The 20,596-nt window shown below is 50.3% G+C and overlaps 8 protein-coding genes across 8 annotated transcripts; 1 reads left to right on the forward strand and 7 right to left on the reverse strand.

Moving 5' to 3' along the window:
- Positions 1 to 1,006: 1,006 nt before the first annotated feature.
- On the reverse strand, positions 1,007 to 3,445 carry Aud_001550 (E3 ubiquitin-protein ligase RNF216; the record flags this gene model as incomplete). Its single annotated transcript, XM_043287043.1, has 3 exons — positions 1,007 to 2,430; positions 2,488 to 2,756; positions 2,823 to 3,445. The coding sequence occupies 3 exons, from the start codon at positions 3,443 to 3,445 to the stop codon at positions 1,007 to 1,009; spliced, it is 2,316 nt and encodes a 771-aa protein (XP_043142978.1).
- A 1,960-nt stretch (positions 3,446 to 5,405) lies between these two features.
- Positions 5,406 to 6,578, forward strand: Aud_001551 (uncharacterized protein; the record flags this gene model as incomplete). The annotated part of the gene is made up of 1 exon (XM_043287044.1): positions 5,406 to 6,578. The coding sequence occupies one exon, from the start codon at positions 5,406 to 5,408 to the stop codon at positions 6,576 to 6,578; it is 1,173 nt and encodes a 390-aa protein (XP_043142979.1).
- A 136-nt stretch (positions 6,579 to 6,714) lies between these two features.
- On the reverse strand, positions 6,715 to 8,091 carry Aud_001552 (putative sister chromatid cohesion protein Dcc1; the record flags this gene model as incomplete). The annotated part of the gene is made up of 4 exons (XM_043287045.1): positions 6,715 to 6,882; positions 6,954 to 7,120; positions 7,181 to 7,914; positions 7,973 to 8,091. The coding sequence occupies 4 exons, from the start codon at positions 8,089 to 8,091 to the stop codon at positions 6,715 to 6,717; spliced, it is 1,188 nt and encodes a 395-aa protein (XP_043142980.1).
- A 772-nt stretch (positions 8,092 to 8,863) lies between these two features.
- Aud_001553 (ANP1/MMN9/VAN1 family protein) lies at positions 8,864 to 10,587 on the reverse strand (the record flags this gene model as incomplete). Its single annotated transcript, XM_043287046.1, has 4 exons — positions 8,864 to 9,280; positions 9,334 to 9,653; positions 9,708 to 10,390; positions 10,505 to 10,587. 4 exons carry the CDS (start codon positions 10,585 to 10,587, stop codon positions 8,864 to 8,866), a joined length of 1,503 nt encoding a protein of 500 aa, XP_043142981.1.
- An 812-nt stretch (positions 10,588 to 11,399) lies between these two features.
- Aud_001554 (glycosyltransferase family protein) lies at positions 11,400 to 12,497 on the reverse strand (the record flags this gene model as incomplete). The annotated part of the gene is made up of 2 exons (XM_043287047.1): positions 11,400 to 11,801; positions 11,865 to 12,497. The coding sequence occupies 2 exons, from the start codon at positions 12,495 to 12,497 to the stop codon at positions 11,400 to 11,402; spliced, it is 1,035 nt and encodes a 344-aa protein (XP_043142982.1).
- A 1,690-nt stretch (positions 12,498 to 14,187) lies between these two features.
- On the reverse strand, positions 14,188 to 15,545 carry Aud_001555 (2,3-butanediol dehydrogenase; the record flags this gene model as incomplete). The annotated part of the gene is made up of 6 exons (XM_043287048.1): positions 14,188 to 14,315; positions 14,378 to 14,857; positions 14,931 to 15,017; positions 15,071 to 15,319; positions 15,376 to 15,409; positions 15,462 to 15,545. 6 exons carry the CDS (start codon positions 15,543 to 15,545, stop codon positions 14,188 to 14,190), a joined length of 1,062 nt encoding a protein of 353 aa, XP_043142983.1.
- A 493-nt stretch (positions 15,546 to 16,038) lies between these two features.
- Aud_001556 (putative cofactor for methionyl- and glutamyl-tRNA synthetases) lies at positions 16,039 to 17,376 on the reverse strand (the record flags this gene model as incomplete). The annotated part of the gene is made up of 1 exon (XM_043287049.1): positions 16,039 to 17,376. The coding sequence occupies one exon, from the start codon at positions 17,374 to 17,376 to the stop codon at positions 16,039 to 16,041; it is 1,338 nt and encodes a 445-aa protein (XP_043142984.1).
- Positions 17,377 to 17,986: 610 nt separating this feature from the next.
- Aud_001557 (pepsin-like aspartic protease) lies at positions 17,987 to 19,391 on the reverse strand (the record flags this gene model as incomplete). Its single annotated transcript, XM_043287050.1, has 3 exons — positions 17,987 to 18,114; positions 18,171 to 18,934; positions 18,994 to 19,391. 3 exons carry the CDS (start codon positions 19,389 to 19,391, stop codon positions 17,987 to 17,989), a joined length of 1,290 nt encoding a protein of 429 aa, XP_043142985.1.
- Positions 19,392 to 20,596: the final 1,205 nt, after the last annotated feature.

A 20,596-nucleotide genomic window follows, 5' to 3' on the forward strand; every position in this document is an offset into this window, starting at 1 on the left:
TGAATTAGCGTGACCAATGATCGAACATACATGATGGATGAGGAACAAATATCTGTCGTCTGAAAAGAGTGGCGCAAATACATAAATGGGGCGCGGACGATTTATGGGACTCGCATGGCATTTTACATAGAACTGCTCAAATCTCTCATTTCTCTACTGTGCTCTCCCATTTCTCATTATCTTTCCTCATTTCTCGCCCTCTCTCCCTGTCGTCTTTTGATTCTCTTTTTCTCACATCATTTCCCCTCTTTGATCACGTCTTTCCTTTTCCTTCATATCATAGTCTTGACCTTCCATACCATTTTCTTTCTGTACTTCTCTCATCTCTTGCGTGGAGTTGCATTATCAGATGATCCTAGCCAATACAAATATCAAGTAAAATAGGGAAAAGTTGCTAACAACGCCGCCACGATCTACCAGTCAACCAAGTGCAGGTGTACAGATACGGGCCAGTCTACCGAGTCTTCCGGTGATTTGCCTTAGTTACCAGACATGGGGCACTGATACTACTGTTTGAACTCTATACAACAGAGTTTATGAAGTGGTAAAGAATCTCATCATTATCTGACATTTTCACCTAGTACGCTGGTTTCCATCGACAGGGTGAACAAAGTAGTATGGCCAAGGGATACTAATCAGATCGCAGCGCTTGGAGGTAGTAGCTAAGAACAGAACAGGACGGGGGAAAACACCGTGCAGCTGGAAAAAGTAGACGTAGGTTGGCTAGTGCAAAGGGGGTATAGAACAGTTTTTCAAGGCGAGTCGATTGGAAAATCACAAGCTGTGTAGGAATGAAGCGTAGGATTCTAGAGCAGGAAGGTAGGAGCCACAAAACCAAGCGGGCAGTTGAGCCGTGAGCGCGTAGGCGCTTATCGCCGTCGACTAAGGAGTCTCTGAGATCGTTTTGTTGAATTTGGATTTTCCCGAAGAAGACCGCGACTAGGTCACTTTCCTCTCCCCCCAAGAAAGAGACTCCTTGGAAGGTTGGGGGGGGGGGGGGGGATGCTCAGAAAAAAGGATAGAAGTCGTTTCTGTAAGCAGGTAGCGGCTGCTGTCCGATGTATTGGTTGCCGTACGGATCCGCGTTTAGGTGATGCGGAGCAGGAGCCATGATGCCTTGCTGAGCAGGTGCAAGCATCGGAGCAGAAAAGTATTGACCATAGGGAGCGTATGTAACGGGCTGATTCTGATTCATTCGCATTGGATTGTCAACGAGGAAAGGATCATTGCGCAGGCCAGTTCCCGCCGGTTGTCCAGCAGCGGGTACGTTGGCTGCCAAACCAGCTCCTGCAGGAGCACGACGCTCACCGGGAGCGTCAAAACGATGAGGTTGGCCGGCCGGAGGTGGGTTGTTAATCGCATTCGGCATGTCGTGATGTCCAAACGCAGGAAACTGTATAGCAGTCAAGAATCCCTGGAATTCGTCGATGGCCTGCGCGAAGGGATTATTTGGTCGCTCCAAGGCACGCTGTTGATTAACTGCGAGCCGAGCTTGGCGCTGAGCTTGCATAAGAACATTGAAGGCCGGGTCTCGATGCAAGTGGTAAGGAGCCCTCAACCGATCCCTTCTCTGATTTGTGTTATTCGCCTCCGGAAGTTTCACCTGGAGTTCCTCACGGGTGAGGCCGGGATTCTCTGCCCGAATCTCCTCGATTGTCTTCTTCTGTGCTTGTTCGATCTCTTTCTGGTCACGGGTGGGATCATCATCGACGGTACAGGCGTTGGGACCATAGCCGAAATGAGCGTATTGTTCACGGGTAATGTCTTTCTCGCACAAATAACACATGCAACACCTGCAACTCGGGCATGTCATTTTGTTACAACCAAACTCCTTGACGATTTTGACTTTGCACCGAGGGCAATTGCGAATCAGAGCCTCACTCATGGCCTCTTCGACCAGGTGGCGCTCAGAGATACCCCTATCTTTTTTCGCTTCTTCACACGTTTGGGGTACATGGGTGACATCTTTGCATAACCGGCAGCTGACCACCTCACAGGAAGGGTTGCAGCAACGGAACTCTCGATCTTCGTCAACTGGAGGGCAGATGGCCTTGAATTCGCAGAATGGGCAGCTTTCCAGCCCTTCGATGCTGGCACGAGAGATCTCGTCTTGCTGTTGGAGAGCATCCAATTTTGCCATCATTGAAGATCCAAGCACCTCCTTTATCACGGAGCGGGGAAAGCCAGCCTGACAACCGCTAGTGTCAAAGCATTGAAGCTGGTACTTCATGAGGCCAATCTGTGTCTCTGCAGACTTTCGGATGCAGGAGAAGCAGAAGAAATGCACATCCTCTCCTTCGCATGTTATGGCTCTGTTTGGAGGGACATCGGAATAGCAGCATTGGCATTCTACCAGAGTCCCCGCTCGGGCGTGCTGCTCTTGGTTCCGTCTCTCGGCCTCTTCTTGCCTTTTCTGGTCGTGAATGAGCTCTGTATGCACTGGTTAGCAAAAGCGAGTCTCATGCTGACATTGACAGAAAGGCTTACCGGCATCCTTGGCAAGCTTTAGCTTGGCATCTTTCACTTCCATCTGCAACTCTGTATAGGCCGTATGATTGTATATGTCCAAGCGTATATCCCTGTGTCTGCGAACTCTTGCTCGTTTCAATTTCTCGTAAGGCCGCCGAGTAGGTGGAGGCGCATTTTCTGCAGTTGACAGAGCTTGGCAAGCTGAAAACAGATTCTTCTTCTCCCTGAGCATCTGACGGATGTAATAATCTGGTACAAATGGGAACATGTCTCCGAGTAAGTATGTCCTAGAGCAACGTTGTGAGCTTTGGAACGGGTCTCCTATGTCGAAGAAGTCACAAGAGAATACTTACGCTGCTTCTTGATACCAAAGCTCCCCGTCGTGATTTATCGATGTCCATTTCTTATCTTTGTCGTCTTTGGTCTCTTCTCTCTTTCTCTTCAACTGTTTGCGCTTGGGATATGACGGGTTGGCCAGAATTTCCTCCACCACCATCTCCTTGGTGGCCACCAATTTGTCAGAGGTCACATTGGCTTGAGCGTGAGACATGTTGCCCGCATAGCGAGATAGAAGTCCTTTCAGATATTCGCAGCAGATATCTGGAAAAAGCTCCATAATCTGGACCGACAATGCGCCTGTATCATTGGAGTATTGACAGGGAGCGGCCGCCATGAGTGTGACAGGAGCAGCTGTTGTTGGAGTTGACATAGTACCCGGTACTAGAAGGGGTGGCTCGTCAGTCAAGTCAATGAAAGTGGTGTTCTCATCACGATTGACGGCTATCCTCTTCGCAGGTCTGGCAGGAGTGGCGTCCTCGTCTAACCAGTCAGAGTCCCAGCCATAGTTCTGTACATCGGAGTCCCAGGAGGAATCGTTGTCAAGCTCTTCCAAATCTGATTCGCTTTGAATGTCATGGTCGAGGGCATAGTTGTCTTCAGCCTCTGCGGCAACGGAGCCCATGGAGGCCTGGGCCATCTTTGCTCAACAAAGAAAGGCAAGGAGCAATCGAAGTTTAAACAGTACAGCTGGAAGATAGATAAGAAGAAGTTTTCTACTTTGCAAGTACTTGCAGATCGTGCTTAGACAGAAATGTGAAAGTGAGAAATGAAAATAGAAAAGGTGATTGGGAAGAGATCTTCTGTCGCAGCGAGGGTACGGTGAGAGATGGAGAGAGAGAGGAGGGCATGAACACCGAACTTCTTCCAATAGAGATTGAGGCTGGTCTGAAGGCTGGAAGAAAGACTTCAACAACAGATGTGAGCAGGTTTTCCCAAGTTTTATGAGGCCTATAATGGAGGCTGGTAGAAATCAGGACACTGAAGTGAATACATCGACCTCTGCGAAACCGGGCGGCTCTGCAAACTAATTATTATTCATGCTTGAATAACAATAACAGTGATCTACAAGAAATAATTTGGAGATAGGAGGGAATAGTTGGTAAAAGTCCAAAAGGAACAACAGAGCACTTGGACTTTCCATCAATGGAGATGCTGGAGAATTGATAAGCCCTGAGGCACGAAGGAAAGCCAGCACCTACTGTGTTAGAAGTCCAGTTTCAAGAGTGTCATCATTTAACATCGAGACGAAAGCCCAGTAGTCTCCAAGTTGATGCGCACTGATCGTTGCCAATTTTCTAGTCTAGAATTCTGCTGTCTGCCCTGTAACATCGAATGATGGGCTTAGATTCAATATGGAGGATATGATCAAGCCTGGGGCAAACAATCTGGCTGGTGCGGGGCGAAGGCTCAACGGAAGATGGACGTGACCTTCTGCATCACGTACAAAGCCCCATGAAGATCCTCCGAATAACTCAGGCAAGGCGGACAGCCCAGTGCCCGTCAATATGAAGAGACGTTAGAAGACAGGGCCTGTATCTTTAAGGCACGAACGACGACGACCTCCAAAAGTAAGACAGCCCGCCCCACGTGATTCAATGCGGCAGTATGAGACCGCCTGTCAGCTGTTCTAATCCTGTGCGAGACACGGCCCATGATGGAACTATAAGGCTCTTCTCTGGTTGAGATCAGGATCTTAAATGTCGAAAGGTTCACATCCCTTGCAATACAAACATTTTAGTATTCTGTCGAACGGATCCAAGGCTCGAAGCTGGATTCTGGTCGGAGCTTATCTGGTCTCCCAATGAGGTCTAGCGGGGTCTTGACCTCGGTTCGATCTCTCAGGAAAGCTAGTCCGATTAGGAATAGTGTCGTCATTGACAGCTCCCTTGCGAGTCCCCTGCGGTTCGGTCCTCGATTACATTACCTCCATTGTTATGTCATTTGAAGACTCTGAGAGTTTGAAGAATGCCAGAAAGCAAAACTCTGAACAATAGTCCTGCTTCAGGATGAGTAAGATGATACCTGAATGATAGGCTCTGCATGTTTCACGATCAAGGGCGTGTGACTAGGACAAAGACGAACTAGCGTTGGTCACCAGACCCAGTCCTACCCTGTGCCCTAACCTACATAGGCTACAGGAGTATAGAGTACTTTGTCCTGTATGGTGTGGTACATACATACTAAGGTAGCTAGGGGGTTACGGAGAATTCTCTCCGCATTTCCCCCGTTCCGCTCCCAAGGCCCCCATACGTCACGACCAGGACAGGCAGGTACAGCCTCCAACTAGAGAGCTTATCGCTTGTCATCGCTTGCCATCGGGATCATGACAAATGGAAACAACATCCATGGGAATGTAGGACGATGGCCGCTCATTATATCACCCCCCAGACCGGCCCGGTGCGTAGATTTCGCCCTCGTTGGCATTGTCTTCCAAAAGCATTTCAACCGCGTCTACTCGTCTATCTTATCAGTAACTAGTGCATCGCCTTACGATAACAGACTGAATGAGTCATTACCTAAAGAAGAACTGATAGAATTCTGTTCGGCACCGGGCTCGGAAACACTTGGGTCTTTTCAATTAATCGCCGTTTGACACAATGATTGCCGCTAACCCCACGGAGTTGCCGCCAGGAGACTCCCCTGAGTTGGTCCTCGTCCCGGCCACACCAGAGGAACGGATCAAGTCCATCAAGCTCAACAGTGCGGCATGGAAGGGCCGTTTAGACGTGGAGACGTACATCGCAAGAGAAAACCATTTGTATCAGCAGCGATTGACCAAGGATGCCTTGACCTGTTGGCTTTTGGTTGACCGTAGGGAGCCAGAAGGCCAGCGGACGATCTTGAGTTCTTGTGAGACATACAAGAAGAAGGCTTTACTGGCTCACCATGGCAAGGTGGAAGACGTTGCTACTCACGGGGTGGGGAGCGTCTATTGTCGACCTGAACACAGAGGCAAAGGCTATGCCAAGAGAATGATGGAGGAATTGTGCACGAAGCTGGAGACGTGGAAAATGGAAAACGAGCCGAGAAGTAGATCACTCTTCAGCGTGCTGTTTTCGGATATCGGAAAGAACTTTTATGCGCAATTTGGGTGGAAGCCATTTCCTTCTTCGCACATCTCTCTTCCACCTATCTCCAAGGAAGAATATGACCGGTCCTCACAGGCCAATCTACCAAAGGCGAGAACCTTGGTTGCCGATGACGTTCGCAAATGCATGTGTAGCGACCAAGTCCTGCAGAAAGAACGGGAATCCCTGCGTGCTGCCTCCGAGAAAACCCCCATCGCCCACGTAGCAATCCTTCCGGACTTTGACCATTTCGTCTGGCACTGGGCGAGGGAAGAGTTCTATGCAGAGAAGCTTCATGGCGACAGAGCTCCCCCGCTAATTAAGGGCGCTGGTGAGGACAAAACAAAAGTGTACTGTGCATGGAACAGGAACTTTGGCGAGACACCCCGGGACAACACTCTGTTCATTTTGCGATGGGTGTATGATGAACCGACCACACCAGAGGAGACAGAAGCGACGGCAATGGCCATGGCCGCCATCCTGAGGAGGGCCCAACTTGAGGCCCACGAATGGGATATGGCAAAGGTCGATTTCTGGAATCCAACTCCGCTGTTGCAGAAGGCAGTTGCCATGCTAGATTCCCCCGCAGAGCTGATTCACCGAGAGAAAAGCAGCATCGCCAGCTTGAGGTGGACAGGCGCCGCACAAGGTCTAGGCGAAGAGGTCGAATGGCTCTGGAACGAGAAGTACGCATGGTGCTGAAGAGTGTTGGCTTCAACCTCGTTTCATGTTTTCGTTCCGGGCGGTCATCGTTTTCTTCGAGAGGAGTCCGCTAGAGATAGACCCTGATACAACCTGACAGGTACGCGGGAGATGTCAATGGAACATAGAATTTTCTTCAATTTTTCTGTCGTTTTTGGTTTCTGAACAATTCGTGCCAGTTCCGTGACTTTTTGGCCGCGGTGGCAGTATTGACATCTGTCGACATATTCTTCTTGATCTTGTGTCTGTCGATATTGTTGACGAAGTAGATTGTTGTTTGGTCTGGATGCCTGTAGGAGCTCTCCTGTAGGAAATCAGTACTCCATGATCAGCTTCACAAATAGGACAATTAACTGAGTACAACCGGACACATACCGTCAGTTTAGACAATGCTACTTCATCCCGCCATGAATCAGGAAGATGGTCCTTCCAAGCATTGAGGAACTCGCTTCGCCCAATCGCCGAACCCTGAGCAGGTGCCATGGCCTCCAGATACGTCTCGCCGACCCATCGTGTGCACCTGGCTTTGTCGATGCTAGCCCCTGCACAAGTATATCCATCAGACATTGACCGTTTTCCATGTGTTCATGGCAGTAACTCACATTTCATGTCCCCGTCAGCAAGCCCTTGAGCCTGACCATCTCCTGCCTCGCAAACTCTCCGGACAACAGCCTCGAACAGGCCCCGCGGAAACGGCTCCTCATCTTCATCATCCAGCACCGACTTCCACATATCCGACACAAGAAACTGCCGGTCGAGATGGATACCCTGCAGCACCGCACCTTCGAGAACCCTCTTCCACACCTCCAGCTTCGCTCTCGCAGAAGGCCGCCGGCAACAACCCGCGGCACCTTCGCCCTTGTCCGCCCGACCAAGCACAAACGCACAGATCTCGATCCAACCGGCTTCACATTGCGCCCGCGAAACAGGGACATCGTCAAAAACCCGACGTATGACACCATCCTTCTCAGACGGCTCTAGATTGAAGCCCACAGCTTCACCCCCTTCACCCCCATCATACACCGCCAGCATTCCCTCGAGGAACGAAACAGCCGAGAACCCGTCCGCCGGAGTATGCAATTCCAGCGTGGACCCGCACTTTGCGATTGTGGTGACCGTCTCCACGAGGGTCATATCGTCGTCCGCGCCGACCATGGTGATGTCGCCTCGTTGGGCGCCGCCATCGCTAGGTTGGAGGATATGGATCGGGTTTGAGGATTGGACTTGACGGATGCGGTAGGTTCGGTTCGGGGTGCATAGATTGACATAATCGTGATTCTCGGAGTTTGTGCTTGAGCTCGGGAGGTGTGATGTTGAGGGGGATTTGAGCTCAAGGCTGGTGATGCGTTAGGGAGATTTCTCTCGTACGAATGAGTTGAACAGGGGTTAAATACGTGGGTACTTCTTTTGAAGAGAGGAGCTCCGCTAGTTCTGAGGGTAGCTCGAGTAACCTGAATCCTTGCTGGGGTGATGTGTGCGTGAAGAGGATGCTTCGGGCGGCTTGGGTAGACATGGTGGTCGGTGTTTTATTACCGCTGGCGTTTCGAAGCTCTGCCTGTCGCTTCGGATAAGGTAGTTACTTGTCGGTTAGGTATACTCGAAGAGCGTCCGTAGCGTGTGGTTCTCATAGGTGTAACTATCGAGGTACGCAGTACAGCAGTAGTCAAAAAGTTGCCGAACGCGGTACGCGCCATTCCCGCGATAATGATGGGCGCACAGGCCATTGCTTAATGAGTACCCAGATCTACTTCGATTTCAGAACACTTTGGCATGGGAATATGAAGTCCAGTATTACTGCTCGGATTTTCCTACGCAGGAGTTATTTATGTTCAATAGATGTGAATTCTCTTCTCTGCTTGTCCTTGCATTCGAAAGCAACCAACATACTGATTGAAATCACACTAGCCCGAGAAACTCTATGATGGAGTAAGACATGGTTGAATGAGGCAAAAAGAAAACTGTCTAAGTAGATTTACAGGACTGCCGGGCCGTAGAAACAGCCCAGCCGGAGGCAGGGGAGAAAACCACACTGTAACCAGTACAGCGATTGATGCATCCAAACAAGTATAAGAGAAGCATGATGTTAGTACCCAGTATCATATGACAGGCCCCCTGGTCCATCAGGGAAAAGCAGGCAACAGGCTATCTAGTGAAGATGACGATAAAGATCCGGGAGAATCTGGACGGATGATGGTCATGGAAAGAAAGGGTTCGGCGGGAGGAAAAGCTCGGCTGGCTCCAGGATGCGCAAGTTCAATCCAGATGAAATAGAAGGTCGGAAGCCTTTAGATGCTCCGCTCAGCCTGCTGGGGAGCGGGATTATTGACTTCCTGCACAACGGGTGCAGCATTGACACTTGGCTTTGGTGAAGCAGCGACAGGGTCACTTGCAGAATCCTGCAAGTCTCTAACCTCTCCTGCCCCAGTCACTCCGTCAGCCTTGATCTGGCCTGCCTCCTGCTTCTCAGTTTGAATTGAATCCTGCACGAAGGCTTTGTCGATATCCCATTGCGACCCAGGATCTGCGAAGAGGGCCTTGGCACGCTCAACTCGTTCGGCTTGCTCCTTCTCTTCCCTCTCCCTAGCCTTTCGCTCCTGCTCCATTTCTTCCATGTGTCGAAGATCGTCTACACTAGGTTCGTAAAGATGCCAGATCGTGTAGTGAGGAAGACCGATGACCGAGAATCCCATGCGCTTAGCCATCTAGTGAAATTTAGCACTTTGCGCACTGCACAAGGAATCAAGACGAGACTTACTTTCCCAAACGCTTCAGTTTCAGCGTGCTTTTCGAAGCTGAAAGCGGGAAAATGAACCCCGGAGCGAAACACCTTTGCCTTGGCTAGGATACTAACACCTCCGACACCATCCAGCTCCATCTCCATGTCGGGATCTCCAAATGGATCGCGAAGGTAGGCGAGGTGGGGCCGCCAGGTAGCATACTCGGCATATCCCTCTACAATCACCGCATCCTCGTCCAACGTCTCAGCCAGAGCCAAAGCCGTCTCCGACTCCTGCCATGAGTTCAAATCATAGGGCTGTTCCCCACCAAGCCAGTCAGGGAGTGGTCGCCAGACATCTATTGCAACGCCCATTAGATCGAAATCGCAAGAATCGAGACGGTACAACTTACTCGGTACAATGACATCCTTGTCATGCCGCATCAAGTCCTCCAGGATAGTGCGAGGAGCAGTCTCAACGTCGGCGTCTCTCCAGTAAACCCAGCTGTGCGTCGGACGTAGAGTAGCACTCAGCAGCCAATTCCTCGCCTGGGCCATCAGTTTTCTCCGTCCCGCCTGTGCAGCGAATCCATGTCTACTTTCCACGTCCTGCTGCACCTTCTGCCCAAAATCCTTTTGGATGACCGAGATTTCTCCGAATGTCATCTTGGGATCAGGATCGTTTTGGACCTCCTCAAGCATACGTGTCAGCATCCCCAACGTATCATCCTTCGAGTCCGACACCAGGAACGCTAGATCAATGAGGTTGTGAGGGTAGGTGAGATTTCGGAGGTGTGAGAAGAACATCGGCAGATGCGAGGAGGCGTCTCGGAGAGGCGTCAACATAAGTACACGCTCCTCTTTCTCCCATCCTTGCGCCGTGCCTTGTACTTTGGACAGGTCATAATATCGGACGGTCTGTAGCTGTAGGTCTTCGCTGGAATGTAGAAGTCCAAGTGATATAGCGGGAAGAATCGCGGCGCGCCAGGAAGGAAAGATGAGGACGAGTATTAGCAGAGAGATGCCGCCGATGAGACATAGCCGCTGGATGAGTAGTCTTCGACGTCGCAGGGCAGACTGCGGACGTGGTTGAAAACTAGCAGTACAGACAAGAAATCAGCCCGAATTCAAAACGCTAGTCGTGTCTGCTACTCTGATAGATATGCAGACATGCAATCCCGCGCAGATGACGCAACTAAAAGCCACTTACCGATGAGGAGAGATGGAAAATGCTCTGCTCTGCCCGCGGGGGTAGGCAGAGTAGCCATTAGCAAAGGCGTGATGCCTGTTCATTTCTCGGGGGGGTCACAGCATGTGTAGACGCAGATCGATTATCCAGAAGTCACAGGAACCGGAAGGCTCCTCGATCCTGGAGAAGCAGACAAACGAACACCAGCACGGCAGTGGCTCAAGTCCCGTCTCGATTACGTGTCAAGGCGAAGAGACGAAAGTAGTTGCAATTAGGCTGCGAAGGGGGTGGAATTGCGGATGCGTACGATGCGTATGTAGATCTTCAGTCCCGGAGAGGCCAACTTCGATATAAGAAGAGTTAACTAAAACACAAAATCAATGTCGTATCCTCAAATTAATTAATCGATCAATCAATCAATCAATCCAACAAAGGAGATTAATTGGGTGCATGAGCGCGCTAGACAGGCGTTGAAACTAAGGTACTGTAGGGAAAGCTGGCTGGATCGAGAACCAGACCAGGCCAAGTATTCCTGTCCAACCAAATTGTTTCGCCGCCTTGATTATTCGATGTCATCCGTCAACTGTTACCCCATCCGGAAGCATACACCATTCAAGACGTTTGCGGCCGTGCAACGTACTTATCTTCCGCAACGAAGTGAGCAAGATAGAATGGTATTGGTGGTTGCTTATCACCAAGCCCCATATTTCGATTGTTCTATAGTTATAATGTACATGGAGCAAAGCTTTTGACAAAGGTACCTATCCTGTCCCAAGGCCAAACTCCCCGAAGAATGCATCATGCCAAACCAGATGCCGGTGATCGCCATGTGTTGCAGCAGATAAAAGAAGGAAGAATGAGAGAAAAAAAAAAATAAGGAATCAACTCCAAGAATACAAATTAAATAACTTTTCCTTCAATTGCCGTGAACCCGCGAGATCCTCGAGTCTGGCGAGCCCATTCCCTTGACACCAATCTCGACCTGCCGCAACATCTTCTTTAGCAATGTATCCATTAGAGGCGGGTCTCTTAGTGCCAAAATGACGGATCCGGCCTCGTAGTCGCTATCCAAGATATAATAACGCTCCCTGCCCCAGAGCTCCACTGTTTCTCTCTGGAATGCGACTTTCGCAATGACCTTGGCTGGAACACTGGCCTTGTTGATAGCGCTCTTGGAGAACACTCTCAGGAATGGCCCGAGGCTAGACCGAGTTGAATGTGCCATTCGGACCGATAAGGGGGCATCTGTCGTCAGATGGCTATTCCCTGCCAATCCTCCGGGATCCAGAGTGTATATGTTGAGTGACATGTTGCCAGTCTACGTATTGCATTGTCAGTATTGTTCGGCTACTCACACGCACAAAGCTAGCTATAAACTTACCAGGACCAGACTCCGCCGTAATGCATACATGGCGGCACTCATGATCAGCTTACTGCTCCCAAAGCGGGCATTCCCTTCCTTTGCACTCAAAGGAGTGCCGGGCGGTTTCGGTGCATTGTCTGGGCTGTCGTCGAAGTAGTTCAACGAGCCACTTGATATGGCAGAGCATCCAACATTGATGACTCTGGCACCGCCGTCCGGCGTACCATCGCCAGCTCGGAAAGCTTCAAGTAGGCTAACCGTCAACAAAAACGGTGCAATGCAATTAACCTGGTAGACAGGATCATATCCATCCGGGGTGACTGGTTCGGTGACATAAGATGCCATGGCGGCAGAATTGACCAGGAGCATTACCGGCGGGATCTCTTTATTTCGGACCCTTTCCACAGTATTCTGACAGAAGCTGACGACCGAGTTGAAACTGGCCAGGTTGACTTTGGCCACTTCGACAGATCTAGGCCCAATGAGGCGAATCTTCTGTAGCAGGTCCTTCACGCTGTCGGTTCTGATATCGCGCGCAAGAAGCAGCAGATGCACGAAAGGCTGCGTTTTTGCGATAGCTATAGCTATCTCTGAGCCGAGGGTTCCATTGCCCCCGGTAATGATTGCAGTTCCTTGAAGTGGTTTCGACATGATGAGGATGGGTATATGGTCTGTCGGTTCAACGCACCGGCGTAGTTAGGATGTAGACACTTGTGTATAGACCATCAGATCAACATGGACATAGTTTGCGTTTGCAATGGAAGAGAGTATGGCAATGCAACAACGGGGGGATTATAACGATAGAACTTGAATATCGCTGTTTCAGAGTATTATATATCAGACGATCCTCAGATGAAAAGGAGTGATAAACTTTGCTAAAAATGGGGCCGATTTAGGGAGGATGTCTAACAAGAAATTAAAACTGCAGTCAGACCTGAAAAACGAATGTACAACTGTATGAGAATGATTAAAAGAGAGTGAGAAAACGACAAGGGAAAGAAAAATTCAAGGCTGAGATTGATGCGAGAGCTGCAAAATGGGACGGCGACGATCTGAACAGAACCCAGCGCTGCGCGCTGAATCGGAACTCGCTGAGACTACGGAGTACGTTATAGACTAGTCAAAATGAGTCGGCGTACTGAGTGGGGAGAGCCACTTGGCGAAGCATAGGTAGCAGTGTCTAGACGATGGGGATCTGAATCTTTTGGCAGGCGAGAAGGGCTACTGGTAGATTTGAATTTAAAGTCCGAGTTTGGCCCTCCATCATTGTGGAAGAGAGTGAGGGGATAAAAGTCTCTATAGACTATTTGATTGATTGTATCAGAATGCAAATAGCGCGATTCTGTCTGTTTCTGGAAAGCGGAGGGTTTCTCCTCCATAGTCCAACACTCATCCATCCATCAGTTGCAGTCGAGGTGAGACATCTTCTAATTCAAGCAGTATAATATCCAATGGTGATGATCTGTAGCTCTTGTCGGACAGAATAATGACAAATCCAACTGCGCTGAGCACTGTCCAACAGTCCGACTCATGCACTAGATAATAATACTTTCACGGTCCCACCTCTTGAAATGCAACCGTTCTACCACTTCTACTAAACAAGTGAACAACTGCCGATGAACAACACATGAGACAAATATAGAACTTTTTTCGACCAGATGACTAGTTTAAAAATTACGACACTGTCTTGATGGTGGCGGTCTTGGCCGCTCCTCAAATAGCGCGGTCGAACGCCTGTTCGTATGCAGCCAACCAAATCCGCACATTAGCACATTGGGTGATTACTGATTTATGTGAAGGATTAACATATAGCAGTCTAGGCTGATTCTAGTCGGATCCGAAGAGCTAGAACTGTAGAACACTAGAACTACACGGGTGAGTACTTAATTCTAACTTCTAGATACTGTATCGACTCATCGGATATTCTATCGAGGGTTGGTCTATGGAGTACACGCTACGGAGTACATGATCGCAATAAACCGGATATTAAGATAACCTATGGAAAGATGCACCAAGGAATGGTCTGCTCGCTTCGGAATACCTAAATCGTTGCGAAGATGCACGCTGACGACCGGACTGGTCTGATTGCAAACACCACCGAATCGTATCCAACACGTGTCTATACCAATATTTGAAACCTGAGCTGCATCATTTGCGCCCCCAGTCAGCATGACATTCCATCGGGCTTTACCGAAAGCTAGGGCCAAATGGCGCTGCGCCCTTAGATCCGATGCACAGCCATGTGGAAGATAATTGCTTCTTCCGCAGTATGGGATGATTCGTATTCAGCTCATCGCGAGCTTCTGGCGTCTAGACTGATTATCTGCTGTTTGATGTTCTGTCATGCAGACACCTCAACTAGGATCTTGACATGCTTGTCCCGCTCGTCAATCAAAGCCTTGAATCCCTTGGCCACCACGTCCTCCATCTGGATCTTGCTCGTGATCATCGCTCGAGGGGAGAGCTTTCCTATATACTCGTCAGCATAACCAGTAATAATCGGTTAGCTCCATGCAACAGAAGGAACATGCCTGATGAAATCGCATCAATGACAGCTTCGAAATCACCATCGTCACAGATCACAGCGCCAATGACATGTTTCTCGTGCAAAACGAGGTCAAGCGCATCGATCTTTGGCTTCTCCTCCCACAGTGACACTATGGTCACCGTTCCCCTCGCTCGAATGGCATGAACAGCCGTGTCTAAGCCCACCTGCACGCCAGAGCATTCAAAGGCGATGGCTGCCCCTTCCCCTGCTGTCATTCTGCGAACTGAAGCCACAGTATCATCAACTCGCGGATCAATTACCTCCATCGCACCTAGTTCTCTCGCAAACTGCTTACGCTGTGAGGAGACTTCGGAGACTATGACGGACTTGATTCCGCGAGCTTTCAAGACCTGAATGACAGCGAGGCCGATCGGTCCTCCCCCTATCACGAGGACGGTGTCGTCAGGCCGGACGGAGGCACGGCTAACTGCATGCCAGGCCACGGTAAGGGGTTCGACGAGAGCTGCATATGCACCGCAAAGTTAATTAATCACCCGATCCTATCTTGTATCATCCGTAGAAAGCCATAAACTCACCCCCAAGATCAAGAGGGAAACCCTCCGGCAACAGAATCGCATGCTTCTCACCTACAACAACATGATCTGACAAACCTCCTGCGTCGCCTGCTCAAATATCAGCGCCACATTTCTATCCATTCGCCCTGAATCCCACTCACTGCTATACCCGATAAATCCCAAATTCTGACAACAGTTCCGCCAACCCGCTAAACAACTCGCACACGTCCCATCATATAGATTCGGTCTGACAGCCACGCAATCACCGACTTTCAGTCGTGAAACGCTCGCACCAACTTGCTCTATCACACCACTGAATTCATGGCCCAGGGTGACGGGGACACTCCCGCCCGTGATTGGATGCGGTGTCGAGGGAATTGTGATGGGACCTGCGAGATACTCGTGTAGATCTATATGCCATGTAAGCTCCGTCAGATCGACCACCAACGAAGGACAATGAGCATACCGCTTCCGCAGATCCCTACAAAGGCAGGTCGGATCTATCCATGTTAGTCTACTTGCTTAGAAGAGCAAACAGGAGGTGCCGGTAACCTTGACCTGGCCCTCGCCGCAGACGGGCTCATCAATCTCGTCGACACGGATATCGCCGCGGCCATGGAATCGGACAGCTCTCATTGTGAAGTGAAGACCTTGAGCTTCTAGCTTAGGTGAGTTAATGTCATATCAATTACTGTCGGGACAGGATCCTTGGAATTCCCGATTGCCTCGTATTATATGGCAAAATGAGTTGCGGAACTGAACCGCGCAAAGTCTAATCATATGATGATGACTTATTCTCTAGCCATTAGACTACACTCTGGAAACGGCCTTTACAGTTAATGAGGGGTCGGCTAAGCTCTTAAGAGGCGCTTGCGGGGTGACTGATGCCTTATTGCCTTGGGCGCTCTCAAATACCAAGATTGCAGATACACATGGAGTTCGCAGGAAAAAGAAGAGGGAAAAAAGAAAAAAACTGAAACATTCATTTCTCGTTGGACATGTTGATGCTAAGAGGGGAAATGCTATTTATGTTGCTGCCTCTGCACGAAATCCGTAGACCACTCCTTGTCACCATTTCCACTCATTGAACGACAAAAGGAAGAATGCACTTTTTTCCTCGATAAATCCTCTACCGAACAGTAGCTCCCTTCAGAGACTTCACTGTGCAGACTCCTCCGGTTTTAGCAACCAACTTGCCCAGTGCTGGTTTGCCCTCCTGGCCATGCACGGCGGGAACCGCGCTCATGTCGAACGCAACCTCCAGGCTGTCCGTGGTGGTGAATCCAGGCTGGAAGGTCTCCCAGACCTTCTTCTTGGGGTTGAGCACTTTCTCGGGCTCGCCGTCAAACCAACCCTCGAAGCCAATGCGGGTACCGGCAGGCGCGTCGGCGGGAGGGGTGACCAGCTCAACGGGTCCAGCGTGCGAGTCCTCGCCTTCGCCAACGCGGGGCGATGCTGCCAGAACCATGGCTGTAGACTTGATACCACGCATTGTTACTGGCTTCAGGTTGCAGACGGCAACGATCTTCCTGTTCTGCATCTCCTCCAGGGGAACGAGGCCGTTCAGACCCGAGCACACGGTGCGCACGGTCTTGCCGGTCTCCTCATCCACCGAAGTGTTCTCGGTGCCGGGAGCATCACCACAGTCGATGGTAGAAACAAAGAGGGAATCCGCATTGGGGTGGTTGATGGCACGGAGGATGTGACCAACACGGAGGTCGATGAGCGATGGGGAGGGGGGAGCAGCGGGCGCGGGAGCAGGCTTGGGCGCCTTCTCCTTCTTTTCCTTCTTCTCCTTCTTGTTAACCTTGGGCGGCGCGCCAGCGGCGGAGTCAGCGGGCTGATCGACCGCGCTGCCATTCGCCGCCTTCTGAGGCTTGCCCTGTCCAACGACGAGAGGCTTGCCGGCATCCGGGTTCTGGGCCGCAGCCTTCTCCCTCTTTTTGCGCTCCTTCTCTTCCTTGGGGTCCACGGGCTTGGGGACAAACCGCACGTCGTTCACGTCGATGCTGATCTTCTCCTCGTCGGGGATCTGGAGGGCGAACAGGCGGCTATTTTGCACAAAATCGATGTGACGCACAATGTGATGGTATCCTTGCTCACCTGTGCGTTCTTCGGGGGTCCATTTCTCAACGACGGGAGCGAGCAGAGCGTATGCGGCGATATCAGCAACGGACGGCTTGGTTCCCAGCAAAGTTGTGCGCGCGGCCAGGTGACTGTTCAGCTGTCCGAGGATGGTTGTAACCACGAACTTGTCGTCTTTGGTCAAGGCATGCTGGAGACCAGAAATGGTGTCTAGCCATTGTTTGACTGAAGCCTGCTCCTCAACGGAGAAAGTTGTCTGAGGGAAGATTTTGGGTGAGGCATGGGGAAGATCAAGCTCTGTGGCGTCGGGAGAAACTGCAGCGGGGTACGAGCGGTAGAGGAGGGAGAGGAGAGAAGACTCGGGTGCAGAGTTGATAGCCATGTTTGCGAATGGGCGACGAACGGCGAAGCAGGACAGAGGCGAGGGGGTGAAGTTAAGAAGAGGGGCAGCAGAAGTCGGCTTCAGGCGTAGTAATAATAAACTGGAAGGTCGACTGATCCGCGGGGCTGTTGTTCTGGCGGGCCCCGTCAGACTCACGGAAACCTTGAGGAAATTCAACTTGACTAAGATCTAGATCCCTAGTGTGATGGGACCCTTGTATAATTGACTTGATAAAAGAACTGATTACAATTGGATTTGACTAGATACCATCAGACTTCGTCTTGCTACAGCATTTCTCGGCTTCCGCGGTGTCAATGGCCGACTGCATCCGGTTAGTTTGTTTTTTTTTTTCTTTTCTTTTCCCCCCCAAAGCTAGTGCTGGATGACTCAGTGTCAGCTGAGTCATTCAAGTATAATTATAGTTATGCACGCTGTGTGCAATAAATATGCGCTTCGACAGACGGCAGATTCCAGTTTGCAATATCGGAAACCAAGTTGCGGTGTATTATTTAGATCTATGGAGACAATCTATCTGTAAGGATTTACAGGACGAATAGGAGTCAGTTGTAACATCTAAAAGACATTACGTTTTCGACAACAAACAGTCAAACTACTTGGGCGAGGCAAGTCCAATAGATGGGCCTCGCAGGTCGAACACAACGAAAAAGGCCTTTAGAAAGACATCACCGAGGATCTGCATCGAAGTGCCCTGGTTGGACTGGATACCACCGAAACATACTACAAGAGGTCGCGTCAGTACATGAATCTTCGTACGCAAAGATCGACCGACTCACCAGTTTGTCCCGTCGTTTTGTTAATGCCAACCTCAGCAAAGTCCAGGTACGTGCCAGGTACCGTTGCCAAGTGCTTTGCGCCGACAGCAACCGCGAGATTAGGCAGTTCAGTTCCGCAGGGATAGATGTAACCGCCGGCGCTGCTGGCATACTGCGCGCCTTTGACCTGCGCGTAGTAGGCATTCACCGTTGTGTCATCGAGAAGCATCAATGAAGTGCCGGTATCGGCGATCGCATTGGCGGTACTCTGGAGGGTCTGGATAGGACCATCTCCGACCTTGTAATGAGCCGACTGGAACTGCCAGAAACCGCTCGAGGAGTCCACGGTCACATTGATTATGTCGCCTTGATACTTGGTCTGATCAATAATTCCGAACTCGTACTCGCCGACACCGTCGCTCTTCAGATGCGCTGTCATGACTGGATCGTCCAAAGTGCCAGCGATATTCTCGAAGAACGTCTTCTGCTGCTGAGGCTTGACGGTATTGAGGGACGAAAATCCCAGGCCTACGAGACCGTTCGAGTAGGTATCTTCAACGAAGGAATCGGACACGCTGGTCGGGATACCAATCGCTTGACCGGTAATGGTCGCGCCACCAATGTCAACGGTATCAGTTCCGACGCCACCATTAGCGAAAGACGAATCGCCGTATTTGATCTCAAAAGTAGCTCCTTCCATTCTCTTGAAAGTGGATGACTTAGAAGGATTGAAGACAGTGTGGCCGACCTGAGCACTGGCCGGAAGCTCCGTGTTCATCACCCAGCTGGTGAAATCCCCAGTCAGTAAGCTCTTTTGGTGAAATGATTGAATCAATGAACTTACAAGTCTGCTGAGCCGGTGTCAAAGTTCATCACTATCTTCTGCCCACCAATCGTGACAGGGCTGACAAAAGCGGCATCATTCTGAACAGATTGCGCACTGACTGCGCCGGTCTGCTCTGGCTCCTTTGCATCGGCCACGAGTAGATTGGCAGCGGTGCCAGAGATAGAAGTCGTGTTCAAGGGCTCAAAGTCCGACAGATCGACACCAAAAGTCGTTGGAACTATGCCAAATTTCCGATAGGCTCTGCGCAGGGCAGTCGGACCGTGAATGGAGTTTCCACGCTTGATCCGCTCAACCTTGAAGGACCTGCCCTGGGATTGAGCTCGTGGCGACGTTGGTGCGGCGAACACACCATAGCCTAGGAGCAGTATGAAGAGAAAAGACTGTAGTGAATGCATATTGACTCGATATTGCCTGAGTTTCCAGTCTTCAAATCAACGATCGTTTTGCTGCTTCTAGCAACTGAAGGTGGAAAGCCACCAAACAAGACAGAGATCAAGTCGGAAGTAAATTAAAGAGCGTGTACACTGTATGCCCAAGTCCAGACCTGGACACCTGCGAATATTGTAAAGACAAAAGAATACAGGAAAGATACAAAAAAATGAATGGGAAAGGGAGACAGCCGAAAGAGCTGCCAGGCAGAAGAGAAAGACAAAGAAGTGAATGACTTGGTCTAGTTCATTGTCAAGAGGGCCCCAGGGAAAAGCCCATGATAATAAAGACCTCAGAGGCCCTAATCACGACGGAGCATCAAAAGTTGGACTGAGCTTCAAACCCCAGCTAAGAACAGCCGAGAGTGCGAATAGCTCCCATGTTGGTAAGTCGGCCCACTCAGGCGAAGAAACCAGAGAAAGCGCAGGTTGGACTGAGAAAGCAGCCAATCCATGCTACTCATATGGAGTCAGTGGTGAAGCAACCTCATCTGCCTGACACAGTCAAGACGACTCGACAGCCTGGCTCTGGCAGTTGCTGGCGCAAATCGTGAGCCATTCAGCGTTGCCGAGACAGACTTCCCCTTAAGGTGAAACGCCCAGGCGCTGGGCAGTCGCAGATTGTGCTGACCAGTCTACCGTTTCACCATCTCTTGGCGATGGTGGGGTGACTGGTTTGACTGGATCGAAGTAGGCGGTCAAAATACGTATGTACTGGCAGTTTTTCTTTTGTAAAGGGCTGCGAAGAACTGAAGGTTGACGGATCATCATTAGACCAAAGATCTGTGTTACATTCATCCATTCGCGGAACTGTCGACTGTCAAGCGCAGTCGGCTGGGGGAGGTGTTACGTAGATAAGCGCTGTCCCTTGGTCGGTTTCCAATCACACGGCATCATTCATGAAAACGCAGATTGCAGAGATCCTATACACCCGTCATAAGTCGAGTCCAACTGACGAATGTGCCGTACATCTGTAGAGTGCCTACAATCGGAAGTGCCGGTTATCGGGTATACATGGCGTGGATCCTCGATAGCAGGTATAGAACGAAATGAGTATACACTACACATCTTACACTGACTCTGATGTCTGGTACTTTCTCGATTGGTAAGAGTAATAAGCGTCCTGATCATGCGAATGCCTCATATTGAAATGGTGGTATCAAATCATGCTT

This window comes from Aspergillus udagawae, assembly GCF_001078395.1.
Source record: "Aspergillus udagawae IFM 46973 DNA, scaffold_1, whole genome shotgun sequence".
Classification (NCBI taxonomy): domain Eukaryota; kingdom Fungi; phylum Ascomycota; class Eurotiomycetes; order Eurotiales; family Aspergillaceae; genus Aspergillus; species Aspergillus udagawae.